Source organism: Herpailurus yagouaroundi, unplaced genomic scaffold (genome assembly GCF_014898765.1).
Source record: "Herpailurus yagouaroundi ecotype Mexico unplaced genomic scaffold, PumYag 217, whole genome shotgun sequence".
NCBI classification, from domain to species: Eukaryota; Metazoa; Chordata; class Mammalia; order Carnivora; family Felidae; genus Herpailurus; species Herpailurus yagouaroundi.
The window spans coordinates 1,564,923-1,592,610 of NW_024412448.1; the positions used below are offsets into that span (position 1 = coordinate 1,564,923).

At 61.6% G+C, this 27,688-nt stretch overlaps 2 protein-coding genes across 6 annotated transcripts; one reads left to right on the top strand and one right to left on the bottom strand.

Annotated features, from left to right (window-relative positions):
- The first annotated feature begins 389 nt into the window (after positions 1-389).
- On the top strand, positions 390-3,297 carry AANAT (aralkylamine N-acetyltransferase). Its single transcript, XM_040456501.1, has 4 exons — positions 390-591; positions 1,336-1,572; positions 1,850-2,004; positions 2,228-3,297. The coding sequence occupies exons 2-4, from the start codon at positions 1,410-1,412 to the stop codon at positions 2,531-2,533; spliced, it is 624 nt and encodes a 207-aa protein (XP_040312435.1). The 5' UTR covers positions 390-591; positions 1,336-1,409; the 3' UTR covers positions 2,534-3,297.
- A 20-nt stretch (positions 3,298-3,317) lies between these two features.
- RHBDF2 (rhomboid 5 homolog 2) lies at positions 3,318-25,308 on the bottom strand. 5 transcript variants are annotated; one of them, XM_040456498.1, is made up of 21 exons: positions 25,144-25,308; positions 23,859-23,916; positions 23,131-23,180; positions 16,198-16,394; positions 12,843-13,008; positions 11,971-12,098; positions 11,236-11,431; positions 10,924-11,127; positions 9,980-10,108; positions 9,507-9,625; positions 9,167-9,364; positions 7,853-7,964; positions 7,575-7,649; positions 7,238-7,399; positions 6,841-6,950; positions 6,621-6,684; positions 6,437-6,531; positions 6,078-6,153; positions 5,809-5,909; positions 5,451-5,604; positions 3,318-4,682 (listed from the first exon to the last, which is right to left on the bottom strand). In XM_040456498.1, exons 5-21 carry the CDS (start codon positions 12,984-12,986, stop codon positions 4,263-4,265), a joined length of 2,487 nt encoding a protein of 828 aa, XP_040312432.1. In that variant the 5' UTR covers positions 12,987-13,008; positions 16,198-16,394; positions 23,131-23,180; positions 23,859-23,916; positions 25,144-25,308; the 3' UTR covers positions 3,318-4,262. The 5 variants fall into 5 exon arrangements, with proteins under 5 accessions (XP_040312432.1, XP_040312430.1, XP_040312433.1 ...); XM_040456496.1 differs by lacking the exon at positions 23,131-23,180; XM_040456499.1 differs by lacking the exons at positions 23,131-23,180; positions 23,859-23,916.
- Between the last annotated feature and the right edge of the window lie 2,380 nt (positions 25,309-27,688).

Here is a 27,688-nt window from a genome sequence, read left to right on the forward strand (position 1 = left end):
TCTTCAGCCTCTCTGAGCCTCTGTTCACTTCTCTATAAAATGGGGCTAATACTGGGCAGGCCTGTCATGTGGATTAAAGGACACTCGTACCCGAGGCCCAGCACACAGTAGACGCCACAAAGGGTAGCACTCCCAGCCTGCAGACGCTGAAAGGACCCTCAGAGGTGGGCTTGCCCAAGCCTCCGGAGCACAAAGGATGAATGCCTGTCCCAGCCAGGCAGAGCCAGGGCCGGGATTAGAGCTGGACCCCTGAGGTTTTAGCCCTGTGCTCTCCCCGCCCCTCTCTGGGGCCTTCATCAATCACTGTAATCCCTTGTGATGTCTGACAGGCAGAGACAGGGCACGGAGCCGCACAGCCCTGCTGGCTTTGTCCTGCTGGTGTGACAAGGAGGCGGGGCAGGGATTATAAATCGGTGAGAACACCCCATGTTCCCCAGTGACGCCTGCTGCAACAGGCGAGCTGCGCACGGAGGGGGCGTCCCAGATTTCCCGCCCCCCCCCCCCCCCCCCGCCCCGGCTCCTGTGCCTGCGGACCATCTCCGGGGTGATCGGCTCTGTGGTGGGAACACTGGGCCCCTGCTGAGGGTGCTGGTAAGTGGGACCCCTGCTCCTGGCTCCCAGCCTTCAGGAACAGGAGCTACCCTGCCTGGGGCTTCTGGATGTAGGGAGAAAAAGTAGCAGGGGCCGGGGGCGGGGGGGGGGGGGCGGCGGGGCGGCAAGGCACGTATGGAGGCCATGGGCTTTTTAAGGGGCACAGCGGCTGAGCCAGGGACAGGGCGGGAGGGGTCTCGCTGCTCCCCAGGCCCGCTCCCTTCTCCCTCAGACTACCCCTGCACTCCTGATGCCTTCCGCGTGCGTGCACGGTCCAGTCTGAGGCCATCTGAGTAAATGTGAAGGTTCCCTGAGAACCCGCTTTGGTTAAGGGCCTTTTGCTCCAGGGCCAAGGGCCGAACCCGTCTAGAAAGCTGGAGCCACGGTATCTTTCACTCAAAGGACCAGAAAGTCTCCTTCTGGGCAGATAAGACCAACTGTGTCAGAAGTGGTCGGTGGCCACCCGTCCCCAGGCTCCACAGAGCCCTGCCCACCCTTCCCACCGCCTGGGTGTCCTTGGAGGGCAGTGAGGCCAGATCTGGAGGTGTGGAAGGGCTGTTCCGCGGGTACTTCTGTCTGAGACGGAAAGGCGGAGGAGAGGGCACCAATGTTTACGGCCCCCAGGTCTGCTTTGGGACTCACCTGACCCCAGGTCCGGCCACAAGAGGCAAGACGCGCCGTCACCCTGGCCCGCCCCTATCGGAGAGGAGGACCGTACCCCTGACCCTCGCTCCTCCCCGATAGGTGCCGCAGGACCCTTTCCGGCCACCAAGGCCACTTCTGAAGCTGGGGCACCCGGGGACGCACCAGCATCCAGGATGTCCACACAGAGCACGTACCCGCTGGAGCCCGAGGCCTCGCAGCTGCAGCCGGAGACCCCAAAGGCCCCAGGCCACCAGCGGCGTCATACGCTTCCCGCCAACGAGTTCCGCTGCCTCACCCCAGAGGATGCTGCCAGCGTGTTTGAGATTGAGCGTGAAGGTGAGTGGGCCCCGCACAGGGTCTGGACGCTGACGCATCTGTCCATGGGGAGGAGCCCCTGTCCTCGGTGGCTGGGCCCCCAGAGTATCAGATCGAGTGTGTGTGTGTGTGTGTGTGTGTGCGTGCGCGTGGGGACAGGAAGGGCCCCGAATCCCGCTTTCCTATGGGGGAGGGGTGGGGAGTGGGAAAGCACACCTGGGCTTCTGAGCAGATGCTCGGTGGCCAGTGGCATGTGGCATGGTGACCGCTGAGTCACACGCCGTACCTCCCCTTGCAGCCTTCATCTCTGTCCTGGGCATCTGCCCCTTGTATCTGGAGGAGATCAAGCACTTTCTGACCCTGTGTCCAGAGCTGTCCATGGGCTGGTTCCAGGAGGGCCGCCTTGTGGCTTTCATCATCGGCTCGCTTTGGGACCAGGAGAGACTCACTCAGGTGAGGGCAGGCGCCCCTGGGCTGTGATTTCTTCCTCTGGGCCTCTCCCGGGTCAAAAGGACCCACCTCTTTGGAGGGTACGGCTCCCAGTTTGGGGCCCTCCTTGGGTAGGAATGGAGCCCCGATTGGAGGCACTCGAGACGCTTGCTCGGCCAGTGGGGCTAGCTGGGGAGGCAGGTATCGACGGAGATGCCCTGGACTCACATCCCTTGCCCGTTCCCAGGAGTCGATGACGCTGCACCGGCCCGGGGGCCACACCGCCCACCTACGCGCCCTGGCCGTGCACCACACTTTCCGGGGACAAGGCAAGGGCTCCATCCTGATGTGGCGGTTCCTGCACCACCTGGGGAGGCAGCCAGCAGTGCGCCGGGCCGTGCTCATGTGTGAGGATGCGCTGGTGCCCTTCTACCAGAAATTCGGCTTCCGCTTCGTGGGCCCATGCGCCATCACCCTGGGCTCGCTCACCTTCAATGAGCTGCAGCGCTCCATGTGGGACCACGCCTCCCGGCGTAGGAACAGCGGCTCCTGAAGTCACTGCTCCCCGCACCACCCCCCCCCAACCTGGGGGCTCCTACCCGGCCCCAATTTCCCGTTCTCTCCCCAACCCAGCTGCCCAGCAAGCTTCGGTGATACACTTCCCAGCCTATCCTTGTGAGGCTCTCTGGACCACCCCTCTCCCCGGCCCACATTCCAAATTGTGCCAGAGGTGGGGAGTGGTTGATAACCGGGGACAGCAGGAGGTGTCCTGCGACCCACCTCAGCGACTCCTTCATTCTCGGGAATCAATGGGGGGCCCTCTGGGCAGGCAGCATCGTTGTCCCCGTGGGTTGGGCCTGGTGCTCCGAAGGCCCTTACCCTCCCCAGCCTCACGGAGCCCCTTTCTCATCCTCTGCCCCAGAATGAGGGGTAGCTGGGATCAGGAAAGAGCAGAGGCTACCTCCTAGCTCAGCCCCTGTGCCCCCCACCCCTGGCCTCGGACCCCCTAGGTCTTCTCGTCACTTCCCACATGGCTCCTTGATGTGGGGTCAGGGCTGTGGGTGGGGCCCAGTGAACGGACGAGGGCTGTGCCTTCCCCCCACCGTCTCTGCCAGGGGCAGCCAGACCCTCACCGCCCCTGAGCTCCAGGCATTTAACCCGGCCCTCTCAAGGGACCCCCTGGGACCCCAAACCTGGTTTCTGGCCCAAGCAAATCCCCCACAAGTTTTCCGCCATCCCTTTAGGCCGAGGCCCCGCCCCTGAGCTCGTGGCTGGCCCCGCACCGCAAAATAAAGTTCCAGCTTTCACTCTGCTAGAGCCCCTCGGGTCAAAAGATGTTACTTCTAAAGAGTATCATTTAATACATTTGAGACATCATCCATATAAAGTTAGCGTTACTTTTAAAAATTAGAACCTTAATATAAACCAGTAAAAAAATGGGTCTGACCGAGCCTTGGGCAACCCCTGGGGAACCCACCCCAACTCGGGCAGGAGTGAGTAGCCCAGCCCCCGCCCCAACTCGGGCAGGAGTGAGGCAGAGTGGAGTAGGGCCGGCCTTCTCGAAGCCAGCCCCATGAGGCAGAACACTGACTCCAAGAGAGGGCCAAGAGGGACACAGAGGGGACAGCCTCTGTCTGCTCGGAACAAGCAAAGGCTCTCAGCTTCCCAGCCCAGCTGTGCCTCCTTGCTCTTTTCTGCCCCAGACTGTGGCAAAGCCCTTCCCACAAGTCTGCTCCAGGAGCGTTAAGGGCAGGCTCACCAGGCCACCGATGAACGAGGGGCCCGGGCTCTTAGGGCAGAGAGGGGAGGAGAAACAGGAAGGAGGGCTGGCGTGGTGAGGCAGGTGTGGGAACCCTGGCCACGTCCCAGTAAGGGCACGCTCACAGCAATGGGGTGTGTGTGTGTGTGTGTGTGTGTGTGGCTGGGGGGCACCAGCAGAGGCTGAGGGGGGTGATGGGCGAAGCCTGAGGACCTTGGGAAAGAAAGAAGCCCACCCCTAGGCAGTGGTCCCGCCAGCAGGGGAGCGACGGGCGGGCATGGCCCTGAGCCCCTGAGCTGCAGAGAAGCCCGTGCGCGGAGTGTCCCCCAGCCTGAGGAAGGGGGCGCCTCGCTGCCCCGGGGGAACCCGCCTTTGTGACCGTCTCGCCCGGTGGAGGGAGGGCCCAGGCCCCTGGCAGTGGGTCTCCGGAGCGCGGGGGAGGGGGCGCTCTGCAGCCCGGCCCGGGCCCCGGGCCCTCAGCGCCCCGTGAGCAGCAGCGATGCCCCGCCCAGGGGGCAGGGGGTCAGTGCAGCACCTGGTCCAGCTCGTACTTCTCGCAGAAGCGGCTGGTGAAGGGGAAGCAGGTGAGGTACTCGATCCAGGGCCAGTGCACGGGGTAGACGTAGAGCCAGATGACCAGAGAGGCAAAGAGGCCGGCGAAGACCAGCAGCGAGACCAGGATGAGGGCCCTCTTGCGGTACTTGTCGCTGGTGCCGAAGGTGATGTAGGGCAGGAAGGCGAAGGCCAGCAGCAGGCCGCTGAGGAAGCCGAAGATGTGGGCGATGTTGTCGATCCAGGGCAGGAGGCCGCAGACGAACAGGAAGAGTACGATGGCCGACAGGTTGAGGAAGGCCTTCCAGGGCCGCTCCAGCAGCTGCCAGCTCTGGAAGAGCTCCACGAAGAGGCAGGCGAGGAGGCCGAACTGCGACCCGGCCGGGCCCACCTGGGGCGGGTGGGGGAGGGGAGAAGGGTCATTTCCAGGCGCCCCAGGGGGAAGCCTGGAGCCCCCGGGGACCCGGGTCAGCCTGTGGGTGGGCTCCTCCCAGGCGCGGGGACCCTGAACCTGGGGTGGGGGCGGGGAGGGGGTCAGGGAGCAGCCGCAGCAGCTGGGCCACAGCTGGGCTTGCGGCACCCACGTTTTCTGCAAACGCTGGGGACCTACTACGGGCCCAGTGGGTGGTCAGTGCAATCAACGCGACAGACAAGCCCGCTCCAGGCAGCGAATGGCGGGACAGACAGACCCTGAGCGAGCCAACAGCGTTAGACTGAACCGATCAAAAAACTCGCTGTTTCCGTGAGTCTAGAGTGGCTGGGCGTTGGCGATTCCATACAGCTCAACCCACAGATAGGTGACAGGCAGGTAGGCAGGCAGGGTCGCGGTCACAAAGAGAAACGAAGCAGAGGCGAACAAAAGGAGGGACAAGATCTGGGAAAGTCGGAAGGGATGCCTGAGCACGACCCAGGGGCAGTGCTGTTCCCCTGCACCCGGGGATTAGGGGATCGGCCAATAAGCCCACGGCTTAGCTGTCCATCTGCTGTTGAACCTGGCGTGGGAGGGCGCCGTGTGTCCCTGTGGCAGAGCCAGTGGGGGGGGTGGGGGGGGGGAGCAGCAGAGCCGGCCCCCCCCCCCCCCCCCCCCCGGCGGGGGCCCACCCCCCCCCGGAGCAGCAGAGCCGGCCCCGCCCCCTGCCCCACCCCTCCGAGTGCCTACCTCCGCCCGGTAGGGGAGGAAGAGGGCACTGGCGAGGTTGCCGGTGATGCCGCTGAGGATAAAGATGATGGCAATGCGGTGCCAGCCGGCCAGCTTCTCCAGGTCCCGCAGGATGGTCATTTGGAAGACCACAGACACGAAGCAGTGCACCACGCTGGGGAGGGGGGCGCACCAGGCATCAGCCGTCCCGCCTCTGCCTGCGGCTGCCAGCCAGGCACCGCAGGGGCAGCGGGGTCTGGAGGCTCGTGGCGGCTGCGCGCTGGCCCGGGAGCCCTCCTCCAGGGGTCTCTGGGGGGCGGGGGCGGGCAGACATCACAGGGGCCTGGCGGGGAGGGGCGGGCAGCGAGGGGCCTTTTACCCAGCGTGGAGGAACAGAGACAGCCAGAGCCTGTAGAACTGATCTGGGACCTCGGGGTTGAGGAAGGGCAGCAGCCCACACACCTTGTCCAAGCAGTGCACCTGGGGGCAAGCGCGTGGAGGTCAGTGCCCTCGACCCAGCCGGCCCTGACGTGGGGGGGGGGGGGGCAGAGCCGGGTACCTGCTGCCGGAGGGAAGGCACGAGGCCAGCTCCAGCAGGCTGCGGCGCTCACCTCCTTACGCTCAGGGCCCCGCCAGGCCCTGCCTCACCTGGGAGCAGAGTGTTGCCTCTTCGTGGAAATAGCCGTGCATGAATTCACAGTATTCCCGGGTGGTGATCTCACAGCTGGGGGGACAAGGAGGCCAGGGGATGCGTCAGGGCCCTGAGGACTCCTGCCCATTCACCTGCTGCTCAAGGCCTGGCCACAGCAGGCATCGCTGGCAGGAAGGGGGTGCCGCTCTGCGGGGACCACAGCTCCGGGGCAAGCTCCCTTTCATTCTGCTCACGCCACGGGTGACCCCAGAGTCACCAGGTAGGGAGGACACTGGCCCGGGGTGGTGGGTGGTGCCAGAGGATAAGAGGAAGCTCTGGGCAGGGTGCCCGGGGCAGAGTGCCCGGGCTGGCTCACCTGCCCTTGGTGCCGATGCAGCACGGGCGGCCCTTGATCTGGCAGTCCATGTGCAAGAAGCCCGTGCGGTTGCTCTTGGCCTGCTCCGTGCAGATCTGCCGGGACGGACGCCGGGTTGGGCCCGGGCAGCGGCAGGCACCCCCTCCCTGCCCTTCCTAGACCATGCTCCACCCCGGACACTCACTGGCCACTTGGTGATGTCGTCGGGCCAGATGTGGGCGCCGCTAGAGGCTGGCTCCTCACAGGTTCTGGAGGCAGGGGTGAGAGGGGGCAAAATGAGGAGCTGTGCCCCACCCCCCAGCCTGCCACACTCCCCTCCAACATCCCTGCAAGGAGCCACGGGCAGGATACGCAAGGCCGTCTTCTCACGGGTGGCCCAGCGGTGGGCCACCCCGGGACCGTACCTGGGGTCCTGATGGCACACTGCCCCCGATGTCCGCCTCTGGCCCAGATCAGACTTGTCCATGGGGGGGCCCGTGTCATCCTGCCACTTGACAAAAGTGGCCAAAGTCTCCTGGAGGGTGGAGGAGGGTTGGTTACGCCTAGGCGAATGTCCCCGTGAGAGTGGGCAAGGGACCCTCCGGGACAGGGGCTCTTCCCCTCGTCCCCAGGGCTCAGACCCATCTCCCAGACCTCTACCCCCGGCTGACGTTCCCAAGACCTGGCTTCCGCTCCTCTGGGGAGGTCGGCACCCTCCCCGAGCTGGCCCGTGTACAGGGGTGTGTGGGGCCGGGAAGGAGGGAGGGGATGGTCCTCCAGGGGCCCTCCCCAAGGCTAGGGCAAGCGGAGGGCTGGCCCTACCGAGCAGTCTTTCCGCTGGGTCTGGATGCAGCCCGAGTGGTCGTTCTGGACACAGCAGCCCGAGTCCCGCTCAAGGTCTCGCTCCCGAAGCACCAGCTGGTCGATCTGCTGGTCCTTCCGGATGCAGGGCGAGAACTTGGCTCCCAGGTGGATCAAATCGATCTGGGGGAGGGCACAGAGTAAGCGTGGGCCCCGACCTGGCCACTCTGTCGAGTCTCCCCTGAGGGCCCCCTGACGAGGGGGGGGCCCCTGGGCAAGCCGACCCCCTGCCCAGCTGGAGGTGACAGGGCCCAAGGCCTTCCTGCTGCGGTACTGTCGCACCCGCCGGGCCCCTCACCGAGCTGGGGCCGATCCAGAAGTTCTCCTGCTGGATGTACTTCACGCTCTCATACACACCTTTGTTCCTGAGCACCTGGGGCAGAGGCAGAGGGAGGGGGGTCAGGGGGTTCCCCATGCCAGGGTAGGGCTGAGGGGTAAAGCTGTGGCGAGCCCAGAGCACCCTCCTGCACGGGCCAGGTTGTGGCCACGGGAGGGATTCGGTGCCCGATGACGCTTGATGCCTCTCGGGCGGGTGGGACCCCCGGAGCGGAGCACCCCTAACTTAGCCTGGCTCACCAGCTGGGTGGTGACGTGCTGGGCAAAGCCCACGGGTGCAATGCCATACGTGCAGATCACCAGCAGCGTGATGATGATGTGGACGAAGGTCAGCCAGTAGGTGAAGTAGGGCCTGGGGACACAGGCCTGGGGTCAGCGGAGCCGAACCCACATCACATCCCTCAGTCTATCGAGCCCAGCCCCCATCAGCTCCCCTTCTATTCCCCTCCAACTCCTCCTTCGTCACAGTGACATCACAGCCCCTACAGGGGGCGCCTGGGTGGGTCAGTCAGTTAAGCGTCCGACTTCAGCTCGGGTCAGATCTCATGGTTCGTGAGTTCGAGCCCCGCATCGGGCTCTCTGCTATCAGCACGGGTCCTCTGTATCCCTCTGCCCCTCCCCCACTTGCGCTCACACTCTCTCTCTCTCTCTCTCAAAAATAAATACGCGTTAAAAAAAAAAATGCACTCCGACATGTGTCTCCCTGATTAAAACCCTTAGATGGCTTCCTGCCACCTTGGAATTAAGTCCAACATCGCCCCCTCCTGCTGGCTGCAAGGCCTTACTGTGCCCACCCACATTCTTCTCTTACAGTTCCTGGAACAAACCACAATCCTCGCGGCCCCAGGGCCTTTGCACACGGTGCCTCTTTTGTCAGAAATGCTCTTCACATCTCTCTTTACCCGGCTAACTCCTGCTCACGCTGGCTGCACCCCTCCTCACCAGTTCACTCTCATTCTCCGTCCTCCTTGGGACGCTTGCTATCCTCGTTATTACTTATTTATAATCGGGGTTTAATGTCCATCAGGTCACTGCCCATCGCACACTGGGAGGACTGCCCTCCTCCAATCCTCTAATTCCCCCCAAGGTCTCTGCACATCCTGCCCCACGCTCCCCTCACTCATAGCCCAAGGTTCTGACCGTCCCTCTGGCCCAGCGTGCCCTCCCGGTCTCTCCTGTCGGAGCTGTTCTGGGGCCAGTGGGGGATAGCACTCAACGCACGCTCGTCGACTCACTGCTGTCGGGAGCCAGGCTGAGGACACAGGCCAAGGAAGCAGGGAGGGTGAAGAGGCAGCAAAGCGCCTGGGGACCCCTCCCAGGTGACGCACATGGTCGCAGGGCAACCCCGGGGACTCGTCCCTGCTTCCCTCACCCGCAGGGGGTGCTCGCCAAATGCCGGCTCGGTGAGTAAGGGGGCTGCTGCAGGCAAGGGTCCTGGGGAAGCCGGAAGCTCCCAGGCCTCCCGGGGTGGCCCTCGGCCCTCCTGCCCTCTGCCTGCACCTGAGGGCGGGGACGCCGCCCACAACGCCCGGAGCCGGCCGCCTCGCGGCTCACCGGTGGCTGTCGAAGCTCTCCAGCTGGCGCTGCACAGTGCTGCTGATGCTGCGGCGGTAGCTACGGTTCAGCCAGTTGCCCACCACGCCCAGGCCGTAGTGCCGCCTCTTGCGGTCAAAGGCAAAGTGCTTCACCGTGGAGGCGAGGCGCCTGCTGCGCCTGGCCCCGGGCGGCGCCGGGGCTCGGCCGGAGTCCTTCCTGGTGGAGGAGGGCTCTCAGCCGGCTGCCCCTTCCCCGCACATCCCAGAAGGGGGCCCGGGAGGGACCCGCTGCGGGCTGGGGGAGCCCTTCCCCACCGCACCACTTCCCTCCGCTTGGAGGAAGGCTGCCCAGAACTCACAGAGGGACCTGCACCCCATCGGGGGAGACCGGGGAGGCCGAGCGTGGGATCCCCCGGAAGTAGCTGGCAGAGAGCGGGGGAGACTCAAACACATCGTCGGGCATGGAGCTCATTTCTTCCTGGGGTGGGGTGGAGCGGGGGACACAAAGAAAGACAGCGTGAGGAGTCACTGTCCCAAATACTGCTCCCGACAGCTCAATTCAAGGACAGAACAGAGCGGGACAGGCTCTTGGGGAGGGAGGTGCAGGGCATGTGCCTGGGAGCCCTCATGATTTCCCCGTTGGCACCTGCCCCGCCAGGTCCCTGACGGAGAGACAGGGGCCCGGGAGCTCCGCAAGGCAGCATATCCCTCCAACCAGGGGGCCCTTGGATCTGTCAGGGGCTCCTGGCAGCACATGATCAAGGCCAGGTCACCAGTCCTAACTCCCAGGCCACCCCGTACCCTCTTCCCGAGGCCCACACCCCATGCTTGCCTTACTAAAAAATGAGGAGTCGAATGTGTCTGCCCCATCGACCACGTCCTCCTCCAGGAAGCTGGGGTAGGCAAAGCTGCGTTTGATCACCCGGCACCGCTGTCCCGTGGCATCCAACACGGAGCGCCCCTGTGACAGGGCAGAGGCCCGGGCATCAGGCCCCCGCTCCAAAGGGACTGTCAAGCCCATCCTCCCCGGGCAGGGCGTGGTCAGAGACAGGGCACCATCTTCCATAGCCCTAAACATAGCGCTCTCTCCGCAGTTGGCCGTTTTTCCTCCCTGCTGACGTCCTGCCCTCTGACTTGGGCAGCTAGCTCGCCACCATTCGTTCCGCACCCTTACTCCCAAAACTCGGGCCATCTCCCCCAGCCCCAGCTCCGCGGCATGACACACCGTGCCCCTGCCCCCCTCTCTGACCCCCACGTGCCATGCCCCCTCCTACCCCTGGGCCTCTGCGTGGGCCCTTCCCTCTGCTGAGAAACCTATTCCTCTCCTGGGGAACTTCTCCTTATTTTTCTGGGCTCAGCTCAAGTGGCTTCCCTGACATGAGCGCCTCTCCTGCACCGACCCCGGCACTTATCACACTGACTAGTGACAACTGCCCTCTCGGGCCTGGGGGCTCTCCCAGGGCAGGGACACTGGCTCCTGTCACTCTGCAGCCCCCGTGCCCAGCACATCATAGGGGCCGAGTAAACTCGGGTGAACTGACTGCACATTTCACTTCCGACTTGCCCGGCCCGTGTCGGTGCAGAACCCGGCTTCCCAAACCCTGGAGCTCTGGGGCTGGAAGGCCATGGGCCAGGCCCCGGGCCTCTCTGCCGGGTAACTTCATGCATCCGCTGCCCTTGGCACAGAGGGATGCGCCCAGGTGAGCTCTTGGGGGACGCTCTGGGGGGACAGAGAGGGAGGGAGGGGCGGCGGGGGCCGGGCAGAGGCATCTTCACCTTGAGGAGGGCGGCGGCAGCCTGAAAGCTCATGTGGGCCACAGACATCCTCTTGCGGCGGGGCAGGTGGGAGTAGCCAGAGCGGACGCTGGTGAAGGATGTGAGGGACAGGACCCCGGGGGTCAGGGGCGGGTGTGGGGCATGGGGCCTGTCCACCTCGTCAGGGTGGCGGAACGCCCGTCCTCGGGCCAGTGGATCCACAATCTGGAAGAGAGGGAGGGAGGGAGGGAGGGAGGGAGGGAGGGAGCAGGTCGGGCCCCTGGGCTCCGACCCCTGCCACTGCCGCCGCCCCTCCCTCCCCCCCAAACCCACCTTGGGCATCTTGCAGGGTTTTGGAGACTCGGTGCCCTGGAAGGACGGCACCTCCTGGCTGGGGAGCTCCAGGTCCCGCTGGCACGAGGCCTTGAGGCGGCCGTAGCGCACGCTGCAGTGGTGCAGGCTCCTGCGTTGCCAATGCTGCCGCTTCACCTCCCAGTCGCCGCTGACCCCGAACCACTGGGCTGTGCCCCTGCGGGAGCCGAGAGCGCCGCGGGGGTGGGCACGCCGCGGGGACGAAGACCAAAGCGGGCCAGGGCACGTGCAGGGGGGACGCAGGGGGGCAGGGTGCCGTGCACTTGTGTCCAGGGGAGGGGACGTGGGAGGTGACAGCGTGTGTGGGCAGGGGACGACAGGCGATAAGACACGTGTGTGTGCAGTGGAGGGGGACAGATCGGCTCCCCGCTTTTGCCCCTGGGTTGGTACCCAATGACCAGCTAAAAGGGGTGGGCAGGTCTCCCGGAGTCACTCTGTGGGCCGGTGCCTCCCCCCCCAGCCCCGCTCCTTGACCCACCCCGCAGGCTCCACCCTGTGACTTTCTACAAGGCACACATCGCCCTTGGGCCTCAGTCTCCCCCCCGGAACACGGTGTTAACGGATTCTCACGTTCCAGCCCTGCAGGGAGGGCCGCACATTAAGGCCTTCCCGCTCCTTCTAGGAAGGGGACCCAGGGGCCAGGCCCGGAGAAGGTCTGTAGGGCTGCCGGGGACGGGGGGCGGGAAGGGTGCTCACTTTCGAATGCTCTGGGACAGGGAGGCCTGGCGGCGGAAGCCTGGGCGCTTGTCTGAGCTGCCCTCCTGCCATCGTCCCCGTGGCTCCTGGAGGCTGACACTCTTCACGTAGGCTGGGTTCCTGGGCCTCTGTGGGAGGACAGGCTGGGACTCGGTGGAGCCCAGAGCCCGGGCTGGCTCTTTTTTGGCTCCCTACATGAGAGCACGGAGAACAAGCCTCACCCCCAATTTACACGCCCTGAGCTGCTTTCCTTCCAAATGTAAAGTCACCATCTTTTAACTCTTCAGTGACCCCCAGCGTGATTTCCTAGCTCCTGGTTCCCTGTAGGAGGAAGAGCCCCCCGGGGTGAGTGGGTGGCACCAACACAGCACCCCTTTATGCCCCAGGACACTGTTTCAAGCCTGCTCTCAATGAGCCCTTTATGGAGCGCTGGTCCAGGCTGTTGGAAACGTTGCTCATTTCCATTCTCCACGGGAGCCAGGCGCCGCGGGGTCAGGCTGCTGATGCCCAGCGCGGGGGGCCCCTTCCCCCAAGTGTGACAGCCCTCGCCCCTGGGCGGGGTGGTGTGGCAGGGCCTAGACAGAAAGGGAAACAGCCAGTCCCGGGTGGAAACCGGGAGGCTTTCTCAGGACCGCACTTCCCACCGGGAGACCCACAGCGATCACCGGGAGACCCGGCACCTGCGCTCGGGGCCCGCTCACTGTGACATCTGGAAAGGCAGGAGGGGGGCACAGGCCTAAGTCAGGGGCTACACAGGCAGCTGGGGCTCAGGCAGAAGGGGCCTCCTCCGCCCGAACAGTGCTGTGTGGGCACGGCTGTTGTCTGGGGCAGGGCGGCGAGCCTCCAGGGGGCCCCCTCACCTGTCCCTTTACCTGGGGCAGCATGCTGGCCTGCTCGCCAGGGGCCGCGGTCTCGGGTGGAGGGATGGTGATGGACAGATTGGGCGGCTTCCGGCTCTGCAGGCGGCTGCTGGACACGGAGGAGACGCTCTCGCCATTCTTGCCAGCGGAGGCCATGGCGGGCAGGGGGGCAGCGCGGCTGGAGTGGAAACAGGGAGGGGGGCACGAGTGTGTCGAGAGGTGGCAAGACGGGAGGGGGCCGGGGGACCTTGGTGCCAGGGCAGGTGGCCCAGGTCAGGCCTAACTAACTCTGGGGTCTAAACCTCGCAACAAGAGACCGAATCTGACCTGGGTGGGGTATTATTGCAAGAAGGTCTATTTCCGTCCTTCGTTTGCATTCCAGGCCGGCAGGGGCCTGAGAAATCCCCACCTTTCCACCTCCTCCCACTGCAGGACCACACCCAGAAAGGAGCCTGAGGGCAAAGGACTGAGCTGCCAGGTGACCTTGGCCGCCTTGTCAGCCTGGTCAAAGTAGGCCAGGGGCCAGAGGGCAGCTTCTTGGGACCCAGAGCCCTGCCTTTGATCTCGGGGCAGGGCCTGGGGGAGGACCAGGAGAAGGCTCCGGGGCCACCCGGTGCGCTGGCCACAAAGAAGAGGTCCACAGCTGTGCGGGGAGCAGGTGCTTTCTGGGTTTCTAGCAAGGAAGTGGCTGCTCAGCCTGATTGCAGATAGAGAGAAAGCCACCATGCTGGTTCCTGTCCCCTGGGCTGCCTGGTTCCTTTTTCAAAGGTAACTGAAATTGCCACCTGTCTGGTACTTCTCTCTTTTCATGGAGGAAAAACGCTATATCCCAACCATAAAAGTGACATGTGCTCAGACCCAGAAGACCTATAAAGCAGAAAGTGAGCTCATGGCCTGCCTGTCACCCCATCTGCCACCAAACAGCCTCTTTGCAGCTGGAAAAGGACACACATACTTGGGTTCTACACACGCTCCTGCCACAACTTTTCTTCCAGAGTGTGTGCATCTATCTTGTCCCATCAATGCACACAGAGCTACCCTATTTTTCTTTTTTTTAATGTTTATTTATTCTTGAGAGACGGACAGAGACAGTGTGAGTGGGGGAGGAGCAGAGAGAGAGGGAGACACAGAATCTGAAGCAGGCTCCAGGCTCAGGCTCTGAGCTGTCCCCACTGAACCTGACGCGGGGCGGGGCTCGAACTCACAAACCGCGAGATCATGACCTGAGCTGAAGTTGGACGCCTAACCGACTGAGCCACCCAGATGTCCCCTATTTTTCTTTTCTTAAAAAATGTTTATCTATTTGAAAGACAGTGGGGGGTGGGGTGGGGCACAGAGAGAGGGAGATAGAGAATCCCCGAGCAGGATCAGCGCAGAGCCCGACATGGGGCTTGAACTCACGAACCGTGAGATCACGACCGAGCCGAAATCGAGAGCCGGTCACACTTAACCCACTGAGCCACACCAGCGCCCCTAGATTTCATTGAGTGACTACCAAGATTTCATTGAGTGGAACATACCAAGATTAAACCAATTCCAGACTGATGGCAGCTGAGGGTGTTTCCGGCATTTTGGACTCGTGCCTGGTGCTCACCGACACCCCTGCCTAGACCCAGACCGGGTCCTTGTCCCAGCACTAACCCCCAAACTTCTAGAAGTGGAGTTGCTGGGTTGAAGAGTAAGTTCATCCTGAATCTCAATGGATCTTGGGAAGCGGCCTTGCCAGAAGGAGGTGGCAATTTACTGACTCCGCCCCGATCTGGGGCTTTTCTGCTCTCACTCCGGTCGCCAGACCCCACTTCCCCTTTGACTCCACCAGAATCCAGGCCCTCTGCCTGTTCTATTCCCTTCCTTTCATCCCTCACTCTGGCCTTCTTGTGGCTAAAATCTGCGCCTACTTTCTCTCCCCACTTCCCGAAGCTGCTGGAGCGGGTTTGGTTTCTCCTCCCCTCCTGCGAGGCCAGGGGCGCCACATCCACCTGCTGATACAGCGCGGCGGACCCCGGGCTGTGCACGGACGCAGGGAGTCACACGGGAGCCTTCCGGGTAAGGGCATGTGGGGCCGACGTGTGACAGAGGGTGACAGCAGCCACGTTTGTCCCGAGTCTGTCCGTCCCCTCCATCTCTGCCTGGCCTCACCAAAGCTACCGTCTTCTCTCACCCGAAGGACCACAGGCGGCCTCCCGAACAGTCCACCCGCCGCCCCTCGAGCCCCCACCCTCATGACCGTCCTCTACCTAACAACAAAAGTCACCTTTTAAAAGCACCAATCACACCACATCACTCTCTGCTCAACAGTGTCCCACGATTTCCCATTCTCCCTTAAAACGGAGTCCAAGCTTCTCACTGGGGCCTTTGAGCCCTGAGTGGCTTTGCCTCCTCTTTGCCCCCGACCCGGCCACTCTAGGCCCCCGACTGTCTCGCACCTGCTAAGCTCGGCTAGGGGCGCCGCGAGGGGTCACGGTCAAAAGCACGCTGCAGGTGGGTGGTTCTGGGCTTGACCTGCACAGAGGCCTGCACTTGACCACAGGTCACCCAAGCCCTCACCTTATAATGGGGGAAAGACCTCCCCCCAACCAAGAGAGGCGCCCTGGGCATCAGATGACAGAATGCACGACACACGCCCAGGCTGTGTGCGCACACAGAAACGTGGGCGGGAATGTTCACGGCAGCATATTCAGCAGGGCCCAAGGGTGCAAATGACCCCAATGCCCATCAACAGACAAACGGACCAACAGAAGGTCCCACATACACACAATGGAATGACTAGTCACAAACAGCAGGGCAGAGCTGACATGGTCCAGCAGGGATGAACTTTAAGGATGTTTACGCTAACCGAAAGAAGCCAGACACTAGGGACGCCTGGGTGGCGCAGTTGGTTAAGTGGTCGACTTGATTTCCGCTGAGGTCGTGATCTCATGGCTCTCATGGCTCTGTGCTGAATTAAATGTGAATTGTAGCTCAATGAAGCTGTTAAAAAAAAGTCTCAGGCAGGTGCTCCCCAAACGTCAGGCCTCTGCCTGCGCTGGTCCCTCCATCCCCACGTCAGATCATCACACGGTGGGACAGGTAGCTCCTTCCTCTCACTCTGGTTCCAGCCGGAGCACCGCCTCCTCCGAGGAGCCCCCCTTGACTGCCTGAAGCAGCCCCCTGGCCCTCCCCTCCCTTCAAGTCTCTCCGTCACTCTACCCGGGGTTGCCTCCCTCTCTCTCTGCCTTGTTCACTGCTGCGCCCCCACCTCCAGAGGAGTCCCGGCCGCAGACAGCATCAGTTCGTACATGTTGAAGAGCAAACAAATGAGCAAAGCAGTTGGTGCCTTGGGTCCAGCCCTGCCCTTCCCCCCACCCCCTGCTAACCGGGTTCCTACCTTCGGATCTGGGCTGAGCTCACAGCTTCCTGGGTCTTGTCGCAGGGGTCTTCAGAGCATGATCTAGTATGTTCTAGTCCTTCCCTCACTCTCTGCAGACGCTCTGGGGTCAAGTTTCAGCTGTGTGGGCAGGTGGACAGACGCAAAGGCAGCCGGTTCCAGGCCGAGCAGGGCAGCTCCTTAGGCGCGCGCAGTCTCTAAGGAAGGAAGGGCAGACTCAAGCAGGCGCGTTGGGACCAAGGACCTTTTAATCTTCCTGACCTCAGTCTCTGCATCTGTAAAATGGGGTAATCCCACCGGCCTCGTGGGTGAGGGGTTAAAGGATATGTTCTCGCCACCTGGAGTAAGAACCCCTCTTGGCGGTGAGCTGGGTGCTCAGACGGCCGGGCAGCCAGGGGGGTCCAGCCTCAGCCTCAGAGGGTTTGCCTAAAAAGCCACCTGCAAGCCCCCCCCCCCCGCTCTGGGCTAGGAACCCCAAATCAGGGTGGCCTCTACTTTATTTTTCCTGTTTCAACATAACTTCACTACACACGTTTAACTTAAACACAAAGTGCTGGCTGTCTTCTGATCATTTCCTTTCTTAAAAAAAAATTGTTTTTGGGGGGAGCACCTGGGTGGCTCAGTCAGTTGAGCACCCGACTTCGGCGCAGGTCGTGATCTCGCGGTTTGTGGGTTCGAGCCCCGCGTCGGGCTCCGTGCTGACAGCTCCGAGCCTGGAGCCTGTTTCGGATTCTGTGTCCCCCCTTTCTCTATGCCCCTCCCCCGCTCACGCTCTGTCTCTCTCAGAAGCGAATAAACATTTAAAAAATTTTTTTTAATGTTTATTTATTTTTGAGAGAGACAGAGCGTGAGCAGGGGAGGGACAGAGAGAGAGAGGGAGACGCAGAATCAGGAGCTGTCTCCAGGCCCTGAGCTGTCAGCACGGAGCCCGACATGGGGCTTGAACTCACAAACCGCGAGATCACGACCCAAGCCGAAGTCGGACGCTCAACTGACTGAACCACCCAGGCTCCCTTCAACATTTCCTCTCGATTAGAGTAAGGCAGGTATTTCAGACAGTGTTCAAACGATTCAGAAGTCGTATTTGTTCTTTTTTTTTTTTAGAACATTTTTAAAAATGTTTATTGAGAGAGAGAGAGAAAGAAAAAGAGGGAGACAGACCAAGCAGGTGCCACACTCAGCAGAGAGCCCAACGTAGGACTTGATCCCATGAACCGTGAGATCACGACCTGAGCTGAAATCAAGAGTCAGACGCTTAACCGACTGAGCCACCCAGATGCCCCACAAGTTGTGTTCATTCTTTAAATGATTTATCCAGGTCACATCCACACAACATAAGATCAAGCATCTGAAGAACTCTGTGATATTTCGCTCTAGGAGCTCCCGCACAGGACACACTCTGCAGCAGACCCTCGGGAAGCAGAACCCTGACAGCTACCAGAGGCAGGACACGTCAAGTATTCCCGTGCAACCAGGCCTGGCTTGGCCCTTCACACGCATTATCCCATTTTGTCCTCAAGACACCTTTCAAAACAGACATCTGCCATCGCTCCCCTTTTGTGGCTGGGAAGGGAGGAGGCTCAGAGGGGTTAAGTAACTTGCCCAAGCTCACACAGCCAGGAAGGGAACAGCTGGGTCTCTTTAAGAAACAGGAGCCACCCCCCACCCAGCCCAAAGCTAGAGCACACTGGGGGCTGGACGGCCCCCTATCAGGGTGACAGTGGAGTCCAGCCCAGAGGGAAATTATACTCAATAGCACTTAGACTCTGTTCCTCAGAGGCCCGGGGTTACCAAGAGGGGCCCAAGGGGCTGCCGTGGGGCCCACCAGAGGCTGGGGGCCCGTCTGCGCCCTCCCTCTGACTCCACGGGGCAACAAAGGCTTCCAACCATAGGAGGAACTTTGGGGGGGGGGGAGGAGTGGGTGCCAGAGGGGGTCCTGAGGAAGAGCTGGGGGCCCGGGATGTTTCTGCTTTGGGTTTGACCGACAGACTCAAGCATCCTTCTTTCTTCCGCAAAGTGCTGGGAGGCCCGACCCCACACCTCAGGGCAAACTGGCTGTGGACGATGAGGCCGCCCAGAGATCACGGGCAGATGGGCCTTAGCGTTGGGCCAGCTGGCTCCTCAGATCCCACTTCGCGTCTGCTCTGGGGACAGCTCCCAGACAACAGCCTCACCTGGGGCCCCTGCACGGAAAGTTCTCTAATTTAGTTTCCTTTGGGACCAGGGTGCAGTGAGAGGGCACCAGGCAGGCACTGTCCTGGGAAACTGGCACCAAGGAGGGAGGGAGGCAGGTGGTGGAAGAAGGCTGGGAGAATAGGGCTGCCGAGTCCAAGCTTGGGTGAGCTCATCAAGCATGTAGGATCCTTCTGGAACTCAGGGCTGGTCACACTTGCCTGGAGTAGATACCCAGGGCCCTTCAGAACCTGCCCCGACCCCCACCTGATACACCAGTGTCCCTGCAGATTCCCAAACCCCCACTTTCTTGTCTGAGGCCCTGCACCTCCCCTGGCTGCACAAGGCTCCACCTTGTCTGCCTGGGCGACGCCAGGTGAAATGTCACCTCCTCCAGGAAGTCTGCCCTGTCACCAGACAGAACCAACCACTTTCTCACTTGCCTCTCCTGGCATTCTGCAGAGATCTGCCCGTGCGTAGGCCTGGGCCCTGGGCAGAGGCAGGTCTGGGCAGAGGCAGGTCTGGAATAATCAGGCCCCTGCTAAGGGCTGATGGGATGGGAGGCAGGTGGGGGGGGGGGGGGGGCGCATGCATGGCTGCAGACTGTCAGTCCACATGGACCCTGGACCAAAACTACCTCCCCCCATCCTGCACCCAGCCCACTCTGGAAAGCTCCACAAAGTGCCCACTGCCCTGCTGTGGCTCTGTGACCAGATGCTGTCCCAGGATGAGCCCCCACTGGGTCCCCTGTTCCCCCCTCCCCAGCACAGCCCAGAGTCCCCAGCCTGGGACCCGCTGTGTTGCAGACCATCTGTGCCACTGTCTTGACAGAAATAAGGGCAGACACAACCTTGGGCGGTAGGACTGGGGAGACTGGACCGGCCCCAGGGCACTTCTGGGGGTCACAGGGAGAAGCGGCCTGGCCCTGGAGAACGGAGGCAGGGCTGCGCGCGTGCCTTCCTGGGGCGCAGCATGGTACCCAAGACCATTTTCACCATCTTCGTGGCCAAGGCCGCATCCTGGCCTGTAAAGAAACTTTACCCTCCCCCCTCTCCTTCACTGCTAAGCAAGGGAGTTGGACGAGGTGATGGCCCAGTATTGATGCCCACAAGGCCCACACATTTAGTACAAAACACCACTTTCCCACAGCCCCTCTCCACCATGGAGGGGTGAGCCTGCTCCTGAGACTGACCCCAAACTTGTGCAGAAGCACCAGAATCCCAGTTCCTTCCCGAGAGTGGCAGGGGGCAGAGGGTAGGGCCGGTAGTGTGGTGGGGTCATGGAGGAACCCAGACAGAAAGTGCTGGAGTTTTGGGAGCACCCCGCCCCACACGTCTCCCACGCCCCAGAAATGCCTGCTCACTGCAGAGGAAATTGTGACATCCTGGGACAGGGCTTCCTCCTGGCCCACAGTCACATCCGCTGCTCCAAGACCCCCTGGGTTGGTGCGGCGGCCAGCCTCCGGGTCGGGGCGGGGGGAGCGTGGAGAGTCTGAGAGCCTGTCCCACCCAGCGAGGCCAATGCCACCTGCCCAAGCTGGATCCTGGCCTCGCTGGGGCCCTCCCCCAGAAGGACCTTCAGCCCCTGCCCAGAGTAGTTGGAAGACTTCGAAGGGGCCTGGGTAGGGAGAGGGGACTGAGGGTGGAGTCCGTCCGTGGTGGGGTGGGGTGGGGCAGATCCAAAGAAAAAGTGAAGTGCACAGTTCAAATGACCCAGAGGGACCCAGGGGCTGACACTCTGTCACCCCTGCACCACGCCCACAACCAGTGGTGTGACCCAGCTGCCGGCAGCCAGGCGCACATGACAGAAATGCAGACTCAGAAAGCACTCAGTGATGCCCACAGAAAACCCGGTTTCCTCACAAAGGGTGGGGCTGGGCACTACCAGCTAAGCCCTATCCCGACAGTCACAGCCCGGCCTCGGCCGGAGAGGTCCCCTGCCCGAGATCTGGCAGCGCACATCCAGACGGGGCGCTGGAGGGGCCCCCAATCCCCTCCCCACCTGCCTGTCACCGATGCACCCTAGCAGGTTTCTGAATGCTCCCCTGGTCTTGCCCATGGTGGACGGGGTCTCCGGAATCCCCAGCCTCTGAGGACTTCACGACCCAGGGCAGGGAATGAGCCGTGGCAGCTGACATCAGTGCTTAGCCTGCGTGTGGCCAGAACTAGGGACCAAGGGGAGGGAGGGAGGGACTCGGGCAAGGGGCAAGCATGCCCTCTGGTAGAGGACAGAGGGAAACCACTACCAGCCACCAGATCGGATCAGGAAGTTCAGGGGACCTCCTGGGGGGGGGGCGGGGCGGCACAGGTCCCCTGAACCGAGGAAATAAAGAAACCGCCACTTGGCCATGGTGGGTGAGTGGGCCACGGGAGGTCCAGAAGGAAGGGAGGCGGCTCGGGGCTGCGGGGAACCTGTCTGTCCCCTGATGAATCACAGGATGACAGGATGAGGGCCAGGGGCAAGGAAGTGGCCTCTCTCCCCTGTTTCCCTGCCATAGAAACTGAAACCGGCCTGTCCCTCCGCCACAGCCCTTCTGGGAACCAGGTCGTTTTTAGAAAGCTGCGAAGAGGAAGCTGGCCCTCACCCACTGTGCAACCCCCAGGCAAACCCTGGCTTCTGCTGACCTCGGGAGGTTGCTCCAGCTTTCGGGGGGGGGGGGGGCAGGCGCTTATGTAAAGGCGGTCGTTTGTCTAACCCGTCTCCCTACGGGCTTCCTGATGGCCAGTGACTCACCCGCGCACCTCCCTGCCCTGCTGAGTGGGGCCGGGAGCAAAGGCCGGGAAAGTGCAGAGGCGACTCTGAGGGCCAGGGATCAGGACTTAGGAAGGCAAAGGACGCGGGGAGACGGACAGGGAAGGGACCACCACGTCCCCCTTGGAAGCTTTGAACTCCAAGTCACTCCCCGGTCAGAGTTAGAGAAGCCAGCAGGAAGTGTCCGCGGGCCTCTCCATCCCTTCCGGCCAGCACCCACTTCCCCACTACACTGGCACCTGTGCTCAGCCCAGCCTCACCCTGCCCTGCACAGGGAGAGGCTGCACCCACAGAGGACCCCGGCCCAGAGAGCCCCCATGTCTTCACCCCCACACCTTTAGGGGCTTTGCTCACACTCAGTTCAGAAGGTAAAGAATGGAGAGGAGGGGGCACAGTCAGGGGCTCGAGGACCTGCTGGCTTGTCCCCACTGTCCCCACCAGACCCCAGGTTCTGGATTCCCCTTGACCCAGTTAGAGTGGCTTAGGTAGCAGGGCCGACCACAGACCCAGGAAGCGGGCCCCGGGCTCCAGGCTGAGGCTGTGAGCCTGTGGGAGTCCGGGGTGGGGAGGCCAAGTTCTTAGAGCGCCGCAGACCCCGACGCCCCTTTGTAGTACGCATCAGCTTTCTCAGGACCGCGTGCCAGCGGGGCGGGCGGAGATGTGAAGGCCCCGTCCTCTGTGGGGGCCCTGGGCCCAGGAAACTGGCTAAGCTGGATGCAGCAGCCTCTGGCAACATGCAGCATCAATGCCGCCACGTGTCCCCAGCTGGACACAGTGCTGGGCCCTGCCCTCCAAGGTGCCCTCTGGGACTTTCTGGACTCCAGAAGCTGCTCGTAGAAGCACACGAGGGGACAGCAGCTGAGCAGGGATGCACGTGCCCTTCCACACCCCAGGAAAGCAGCAGCTCCCAGAGCCTAGGGGCCAAGTGCAGCTTGGGGACAACAGAAGAAAGGGAGCCCGTCCTGGGGTGCTCTGCCCAACGGCCCAGCCTCCTCTGGGAAGGTGACACGTTCTGTCCCAGTTCTGTTACTCCCTGAGCATCACAGTGAAGAAGGCAGGAGGCAGGGGGGCTAGGCAGCTGGGTGGCTCAGTTGGCTGAGTGCCGGTTGAGCTCAGGTCGTGCAGTTTGAGCCCCACATCGGGCTCACTGTATTGAAGCTGAGGTCGGCACACGTGGAGCCCACGTCAGGTCCTCTGTCCCTCTCTCTCTGCCCCTGTCCTGCTTGCTCTCTCTCTCTCAAACATAAACTTTACCTATCTAAAAAAATTGTTTTGTAATGTTCATTTTTGAGAGAGAGGGAGGCACAGAATTCAAAACAGGCTCCAGGCTCTGAGTTGTCAGCACAGAGCCCGACGTGGGGATCGAACCCACAAACTGTGAGAACCTGAGCCAAAGTTGGCCGCTTAACAGACTGAACCACTCAGGTGCCCCCAAAATAAATAAACTTAAAAAAAAAAAAAAAAAAAAAAAAAAGGAAGTGGCATCGGGGGTCCAGAGGCCCTGACTCTTTCTGGGCCAGATACCGGGGCAGAAGAGGCTCCTAGAAAGGGAGGACACAACGCTGGAAGCCATGTTGACCCGAGCTTGGTGCGGACTGGGCTTTGCTCCAAACAGGCAAGAGGATCTGTCTCTCTTAGGATCCTGCCGTGCTGGGAATTGGTTTTTGTTGTGTTTTCAAGTTTATAATTATTATAATTTCATAATCTCTGCATCCAACGTGGGGCTGGAACTCACAACCTCGAGATCAAGAGCCAACCCTTGAACCAACCCAGCCGGGTGCCCCTGGCAGTTGGGTTTTCACTGGCTGAGGCCCAGCCCATGCTCAGTGGTTGGGGGAAGGATGGGGTCCAACATCGGTTGGGGAGCGGGGCGGGCCTACTTCACCCCTGCTGGAAGCTCCCTGACACCGAGGGGTGACCAGACTGTTTCCAGACAGGCCCACACTCAGTACACAGAGCAGGGCTCTGTCTTGAGTTTGCAAGGGTGGGGTCCACCTACTTTCCACCCACCTCCTTGTGGCCTGGCTCCAGACGGTGAAAAGACGGTCCAACTGGGGCACCTGGGAGGCTCCGTCGGTTAAGTGACTCTCGACCTTGGCGTAGGTCATGATGTCACGATTCATAGGTTCAAGCCCCAGCTCAGAGCCTACTTGGGATTCTGTCTCTCCCTCTGCCCCTTCCCCCCTTTCTCTCTCGTACGCTGTCTCTCAAAAGAAAAAAACAAACACTGTCCAACTGGGGGAGACAGGGGCCCAGCCCTAAATGCTGTGTGCTGCAGGCAAGCCACTTCACATCTCTGACCCTAGTCTGTTTATGCATAGCCTCCTTCATAGAGTCTGAAATCTAGGTGGCTTTGTCACCATTAGCCAGGGCTCACTTGGGTGGACATTCAGCAGAGGGACAAAGGCTTACCATAGTTTATGGAGAGGTAAGCACCTTGCCCACGACCACTCAGCCGGAAGTCAGGCCCTGGGCTGTCCTGGGTCCCCCTCACTTCTGGAGGCCCAGGCCGGCCCCACGGCTGGGAGGGAGCATGCCAGGCAAACAGTTTTCAGCTTGTAAACAGTCATTAAGGAGCTAATAAACCTGACTTCCCAGAACCCTGCCCTGGAGCTTGCTGCTTCCCTCCAAGGGGCTGGTCCCAGCCCCAATGGCTGCTAGACCTTCAGGGTCCTTGGACCCGGGCTCATCCGGGCCATTCGGACAGGGGAATGTGGGGATTTGTAAACCCTACTCACCGAAGTCCCTGCGTCACTTTGGGGCAGCATGGATTCTCCTGTTGAGGAATGAGGAGGGCTGCGGGGACGACAGAGACAGGACTCAAACCCTGGCCTGGCCACCTACTTGCTGGGAGACTTTGAGCAATTTGCCAGAGGAAACTGAGCCTCGGTTTCCTCTGCTGTGAAATGGGGGGATGCCTCCCCCATCCAACAGAGAGGACATGAGATTATGAATGCACAGAACCCAGGCCGCTATCGCTGGCCAGTGATTGGTAGCTTCTTTTATTCCTGGTTGACCACGGCTCACTTGGGTCCCTACATCTGAGCCAAGAGCCCCAGTGGCAACAGATCTCTATTTGACAGGTGGGGAAACTGAGGCTCAGAGAAGTCAAGTCACCTGTCCAAGGCCCCAGAGTTAGGGGGTAGTGATGCCTCTTGCCACCCAGGCACTGGTGAGGCAAAGCGGCCAAAAAATGGGCCTGGGGTGGTGACCGAGTGGTCCATGGGCTGGGGGCGAGTGTAGGTGTGGGCCACTGAGACTCAGCAGTCCCTCCCAGCAGCCCCTAGGCAGAAATGACATCACCTGGCACTTAGGTAGTGCTTCTCAGCTTATCACAGGGTTTTCTCAAACATTCTCTCACACTGCCCTTATCTCATCATCACCAGTGAGATCAAGGGCTCAGGCCAGATTTTAGTGCCAAGTTCTGCTCTGGCCCCATCCCACAGCGGGTCCCCCACCTCCTGTCTCAGGCCTTCTGGGGGCCACCCTGGAGAGGGCCATCCGGAGAGGACAAAGATGCTTCCTGCGGTCCGGCAGGGGCGGGACCCCCCGAGGATGCTCTTGGCACAGGCTGTGGGGCCGCACGTGGGAGGTAGAGGAGGCAACCAAGGCTCTGAATGGCTTACCCCGTTCCTGGCCCCAAGAGTCCGGCCGGAGGGAGCAGAGCTGAGGGTCACCGCCGCCATGACCCCCTCGCCCCCCCATCACAAAAGCTGGGGGGGGGGGGGTGGGGCAGGGAAAAGCCCCGGCTGGGAGAAGCCAACAGTTCCTGGTCTGAGACTCCACTCCCACTTGGAAACCCACCCTCCCGTCCCCTCTTCCCTCCGCCTCTCGGAGCTGAGGTTCCCCACCCCGGATCAGCCGCCCTACAGAGTAATTCTAGCACTGCTCCCCAGCATGTTCTTATCGAGTCCTCCCCAGAGCCCACGAGGCAAGGCCCCTGTCGTCCCCACGGGCCTGTGCCAAGGGCCACAGACACGCTCCTAACAGCAGGCGTGATGCCACTATCGTGGCAGCTCCTACCTCAGGCTCCCGGCCCCCAAGGCTTCACGTGCAACACCACTGGAATCCTCCCGGCAACTCGTCCCGAGGCTCTACTGTTACCCCACTGTATAGCTGAAGAAACTGAGGCACGGGCTCTAAGTGACCCTCATCCTACCGACCACTATCTCGTAGGCCACTGTGCCCGCCAGCTTCTGGGCCTTGCTTCTTGGCTCCCCGCGCTGGGAATCCCCCCCCTACCGCCCTCCCACCCTCCTGGCCGGCATCCCTGACTGGCACTGCCCACTTAGCTCCGACCATTTTCCTAGCACCCCGCCCCCACAACATGCCTTCTGGCAGCGTCTGAACGGCAGACAAATGACTTGTGTCTGGGTCCCCGGGTAAGCGCACACAGTGACGGAATGTGGACGCAGCGCTCCTACTTCCCTGAAGACGAGGTGATGAATTCTTATCTACGCACCTCCAACTCCCATTAGGGAAGCAACAGTAACTTTATGGGCTGGGTGCGAAAAGCCCTTGTTTCCCCCCAGTGACGGGACAGGTGGGGCCACGTGCCCTGGCCTGTATCCTCGGAGCTGGCTTCACCCGGTCGCCTTCCCAGCCCAGCCACCACGGGTGAGTTTGGCCTGCACTCCCAGTGGCCACTGACGTCCCCGCCAGTCCTCCCCGCAGCCTGGCTCAGCTGGATGGGAACCCGGGAGCAAACGGGTGAGCTCACTCCGGAAATCCCCGAGGGTGGCCAGGGTAACACGGCTCCAAAGTGGGTGGTACAGGCCGGAGGGGATGTGCAGAGATGGGGGGGGCGGGGGGAGGCAGCCCAGAGAGCACCTCTCCCCAGATGCCGCACCGCGAGGCAGGCGGGAGGCTGGGGCCCCCCCGATGCTGCTACCACTCGTCCTGAACCAAAAAGAAGTGGCAGGTGGCTCGCTGAAGTCACCTGGGCAGGAGCAGGTACGGGCATGCACAGACACACCCCCTCGGCGTCTTCCTGCTCTTATCTGCCGTCTCATCGGGCACAGTCTGTTGTAGGTTGACGGGAACCCTCTGAAGGGCTCCAGCCACCGGTAAAAACACCACCACCGACGAAGAGCCAGGCTCAGACCCCGGTTGGCCTCTACAAGGTATTTGTGCCGCGGTTAATTCCTCCTCTGAGAAGAACAGAAGCGCCCTCCTGGGCAATGTGGGTCTGTGCGTGTGTGGGATACCACGGAGACCTACAGCTCACAAATGAGCGAACCAGATAGGAGTCAGCTGGCAGTTTACCAGCAGGTGGCACAGGGTTTTGGGGCTGGGCCTGGGAACCGTGGCCCAGGTTCAATATCAGGCTCTACTGCTTAATTCCTGAGCAGCTTTGCACAAGTCTTGAATGCTGCTTTGTGCCACGAGAGACACTAAAGACAGAGGCCCCTGTTCCGGGGTTTTCGATCAACAAAAAGACGGCAGTGCCACTCCAGCCCTTTGAAGTTTAAAAGCAAAACAGCCGACAACAACAAAAAACAAAACCCACCAAGAAAACCCCCCAGAAACTGCCACCTGCCCTCTTGCCCTGCCAGAGTTCTGGGGTGGGGGGGGGGGGGGCCAGGAGGCCAGGGTCCAGAAGTGAACAGAACGTGGACAATGGACACTGTCAGGAAATGGGAAGGGCAGTGGAGTGGCCCGGGCTCCTGGGCAGGGACAGTGTCTTCATTCCATCCTTCTAGGACAGCCCCCCCCCCCCCGCCCCAGCCCCTGAGAACTGAGCCAACATTTCTGAGCCCCATTCAAAGGACTCGTCCCTACTGGGGTTCCCCTGTCCTGCCCCTTGGCTAACATCAGGAGCAGGGGCTGCCTCGCTCTGCCAGCTGGGGGACCCACCCTGGGGCCTCTCGTCTAACCCAGGGTTCCCATAAGCCACAGAGGACCTTTTTATTGCCAGAGGGAAGCAGATTGGAGAGCCACGAGGAACTAGAAGCCTGTCAGTCCTTGGATGTTATTTTCCTGGTGTAAATAACCAGAAGAGTCAGGTGTCAGGTTAGAAGGGAAAATTCCAGCAGGTCACATGGCATCAGGCGCCCATGCCTGTCTCAGCAATCCAGCTTTGGGAAAATCTATGAGAACAGAGGTGTCCCCATTCCCTCTCCCCCCACCAGGGGGATATTTGAGCTGGAGGGCTGTCCTGGCTCACCCTGCAGGGGAGGCTGCCTTAGGGGTGAAGCACTCCAGGACTGAGCCTTGAGAGGGCCCTGTGCCCAGCCCCTGGGACTCAGCTCCTCCCCCACAGCACCCAGACCTGCTTCCTGCAGGGCCCCCGCTTTGAGCAGGGAAGAGGCAGGCTGATGGCACCAAAGGAAGTCCTGTTGCTGGGGGAATAAGTTGCCCTCACAACTTAAGTTTACTCTGTTCTTCTAACCCCTGGGGAAACTGAGGCAAGCAGGGGCAGTCCAGAAGTAACTTGACGGGCCAGGTGCGGCTCCAGGGTCTTTCAACCTCAGCGCAGCAGTGACATTTTGAGCTGGTTAATTCTCTGTGGTGGGAAGCTGCCCTGTGCACCGTAAGACGTTTTTAGCAGCATCCCTGGCCTGTACCC

What these genes read in the sequence shown, in the direction of transcription:
- AANAT (XM_040456501.1), top strand. Translation starts at nt 1,410, where the DNA reads ATGTCCACACAGAGCACGTACCCGCTGGAGCCCGAGGCCTCGCAGCTG. An exon ending in GTTTGAGATTGAGCGTGAAG is followed by an intron (nt 1,573 to 1,849) that starts GTGAGTGGGCCC and finishes CTCCCCTTGCAG; the next exon opens with CCTTCATCTCTGTCCTGGGC. An exon ending in ACCAGGAGAGACTCACTCAG is followed by an intron (nt 2,005 to 2,227) that starts GTGAGGGCAGGC and finishes GCCCGTTCCCAG; the next exon opens with GAGTCGATGACGCTGCACCG.
- RHBDF2 (XM_040456499.1), bottom strand. Translation starts at nt 12,986, where the DNA reads ATGGCCTCCGCTGGCAAGAATGGCGAGAGCGTCTCCTCCGTGTCCAGC. An exon ending in CTGTCCCAGAGCATTCGAAA is followed by an intron (nt 11,432 to 11,970) that starts GTGAGCACCCTT and finishes CGGCTCCCGCAG; the next exon opens with GGGCACAGCCCAGTGGTTCG. An exon ending in ACGACATCACCAAGTGGCCA is followed by an intron (nt 6,532 to 6,620) that starts GTGAGTGTCCGG and finishes CCGTCCCGGCAG; the next exon opens with ATCTGCACGGAGCAGGCCAA.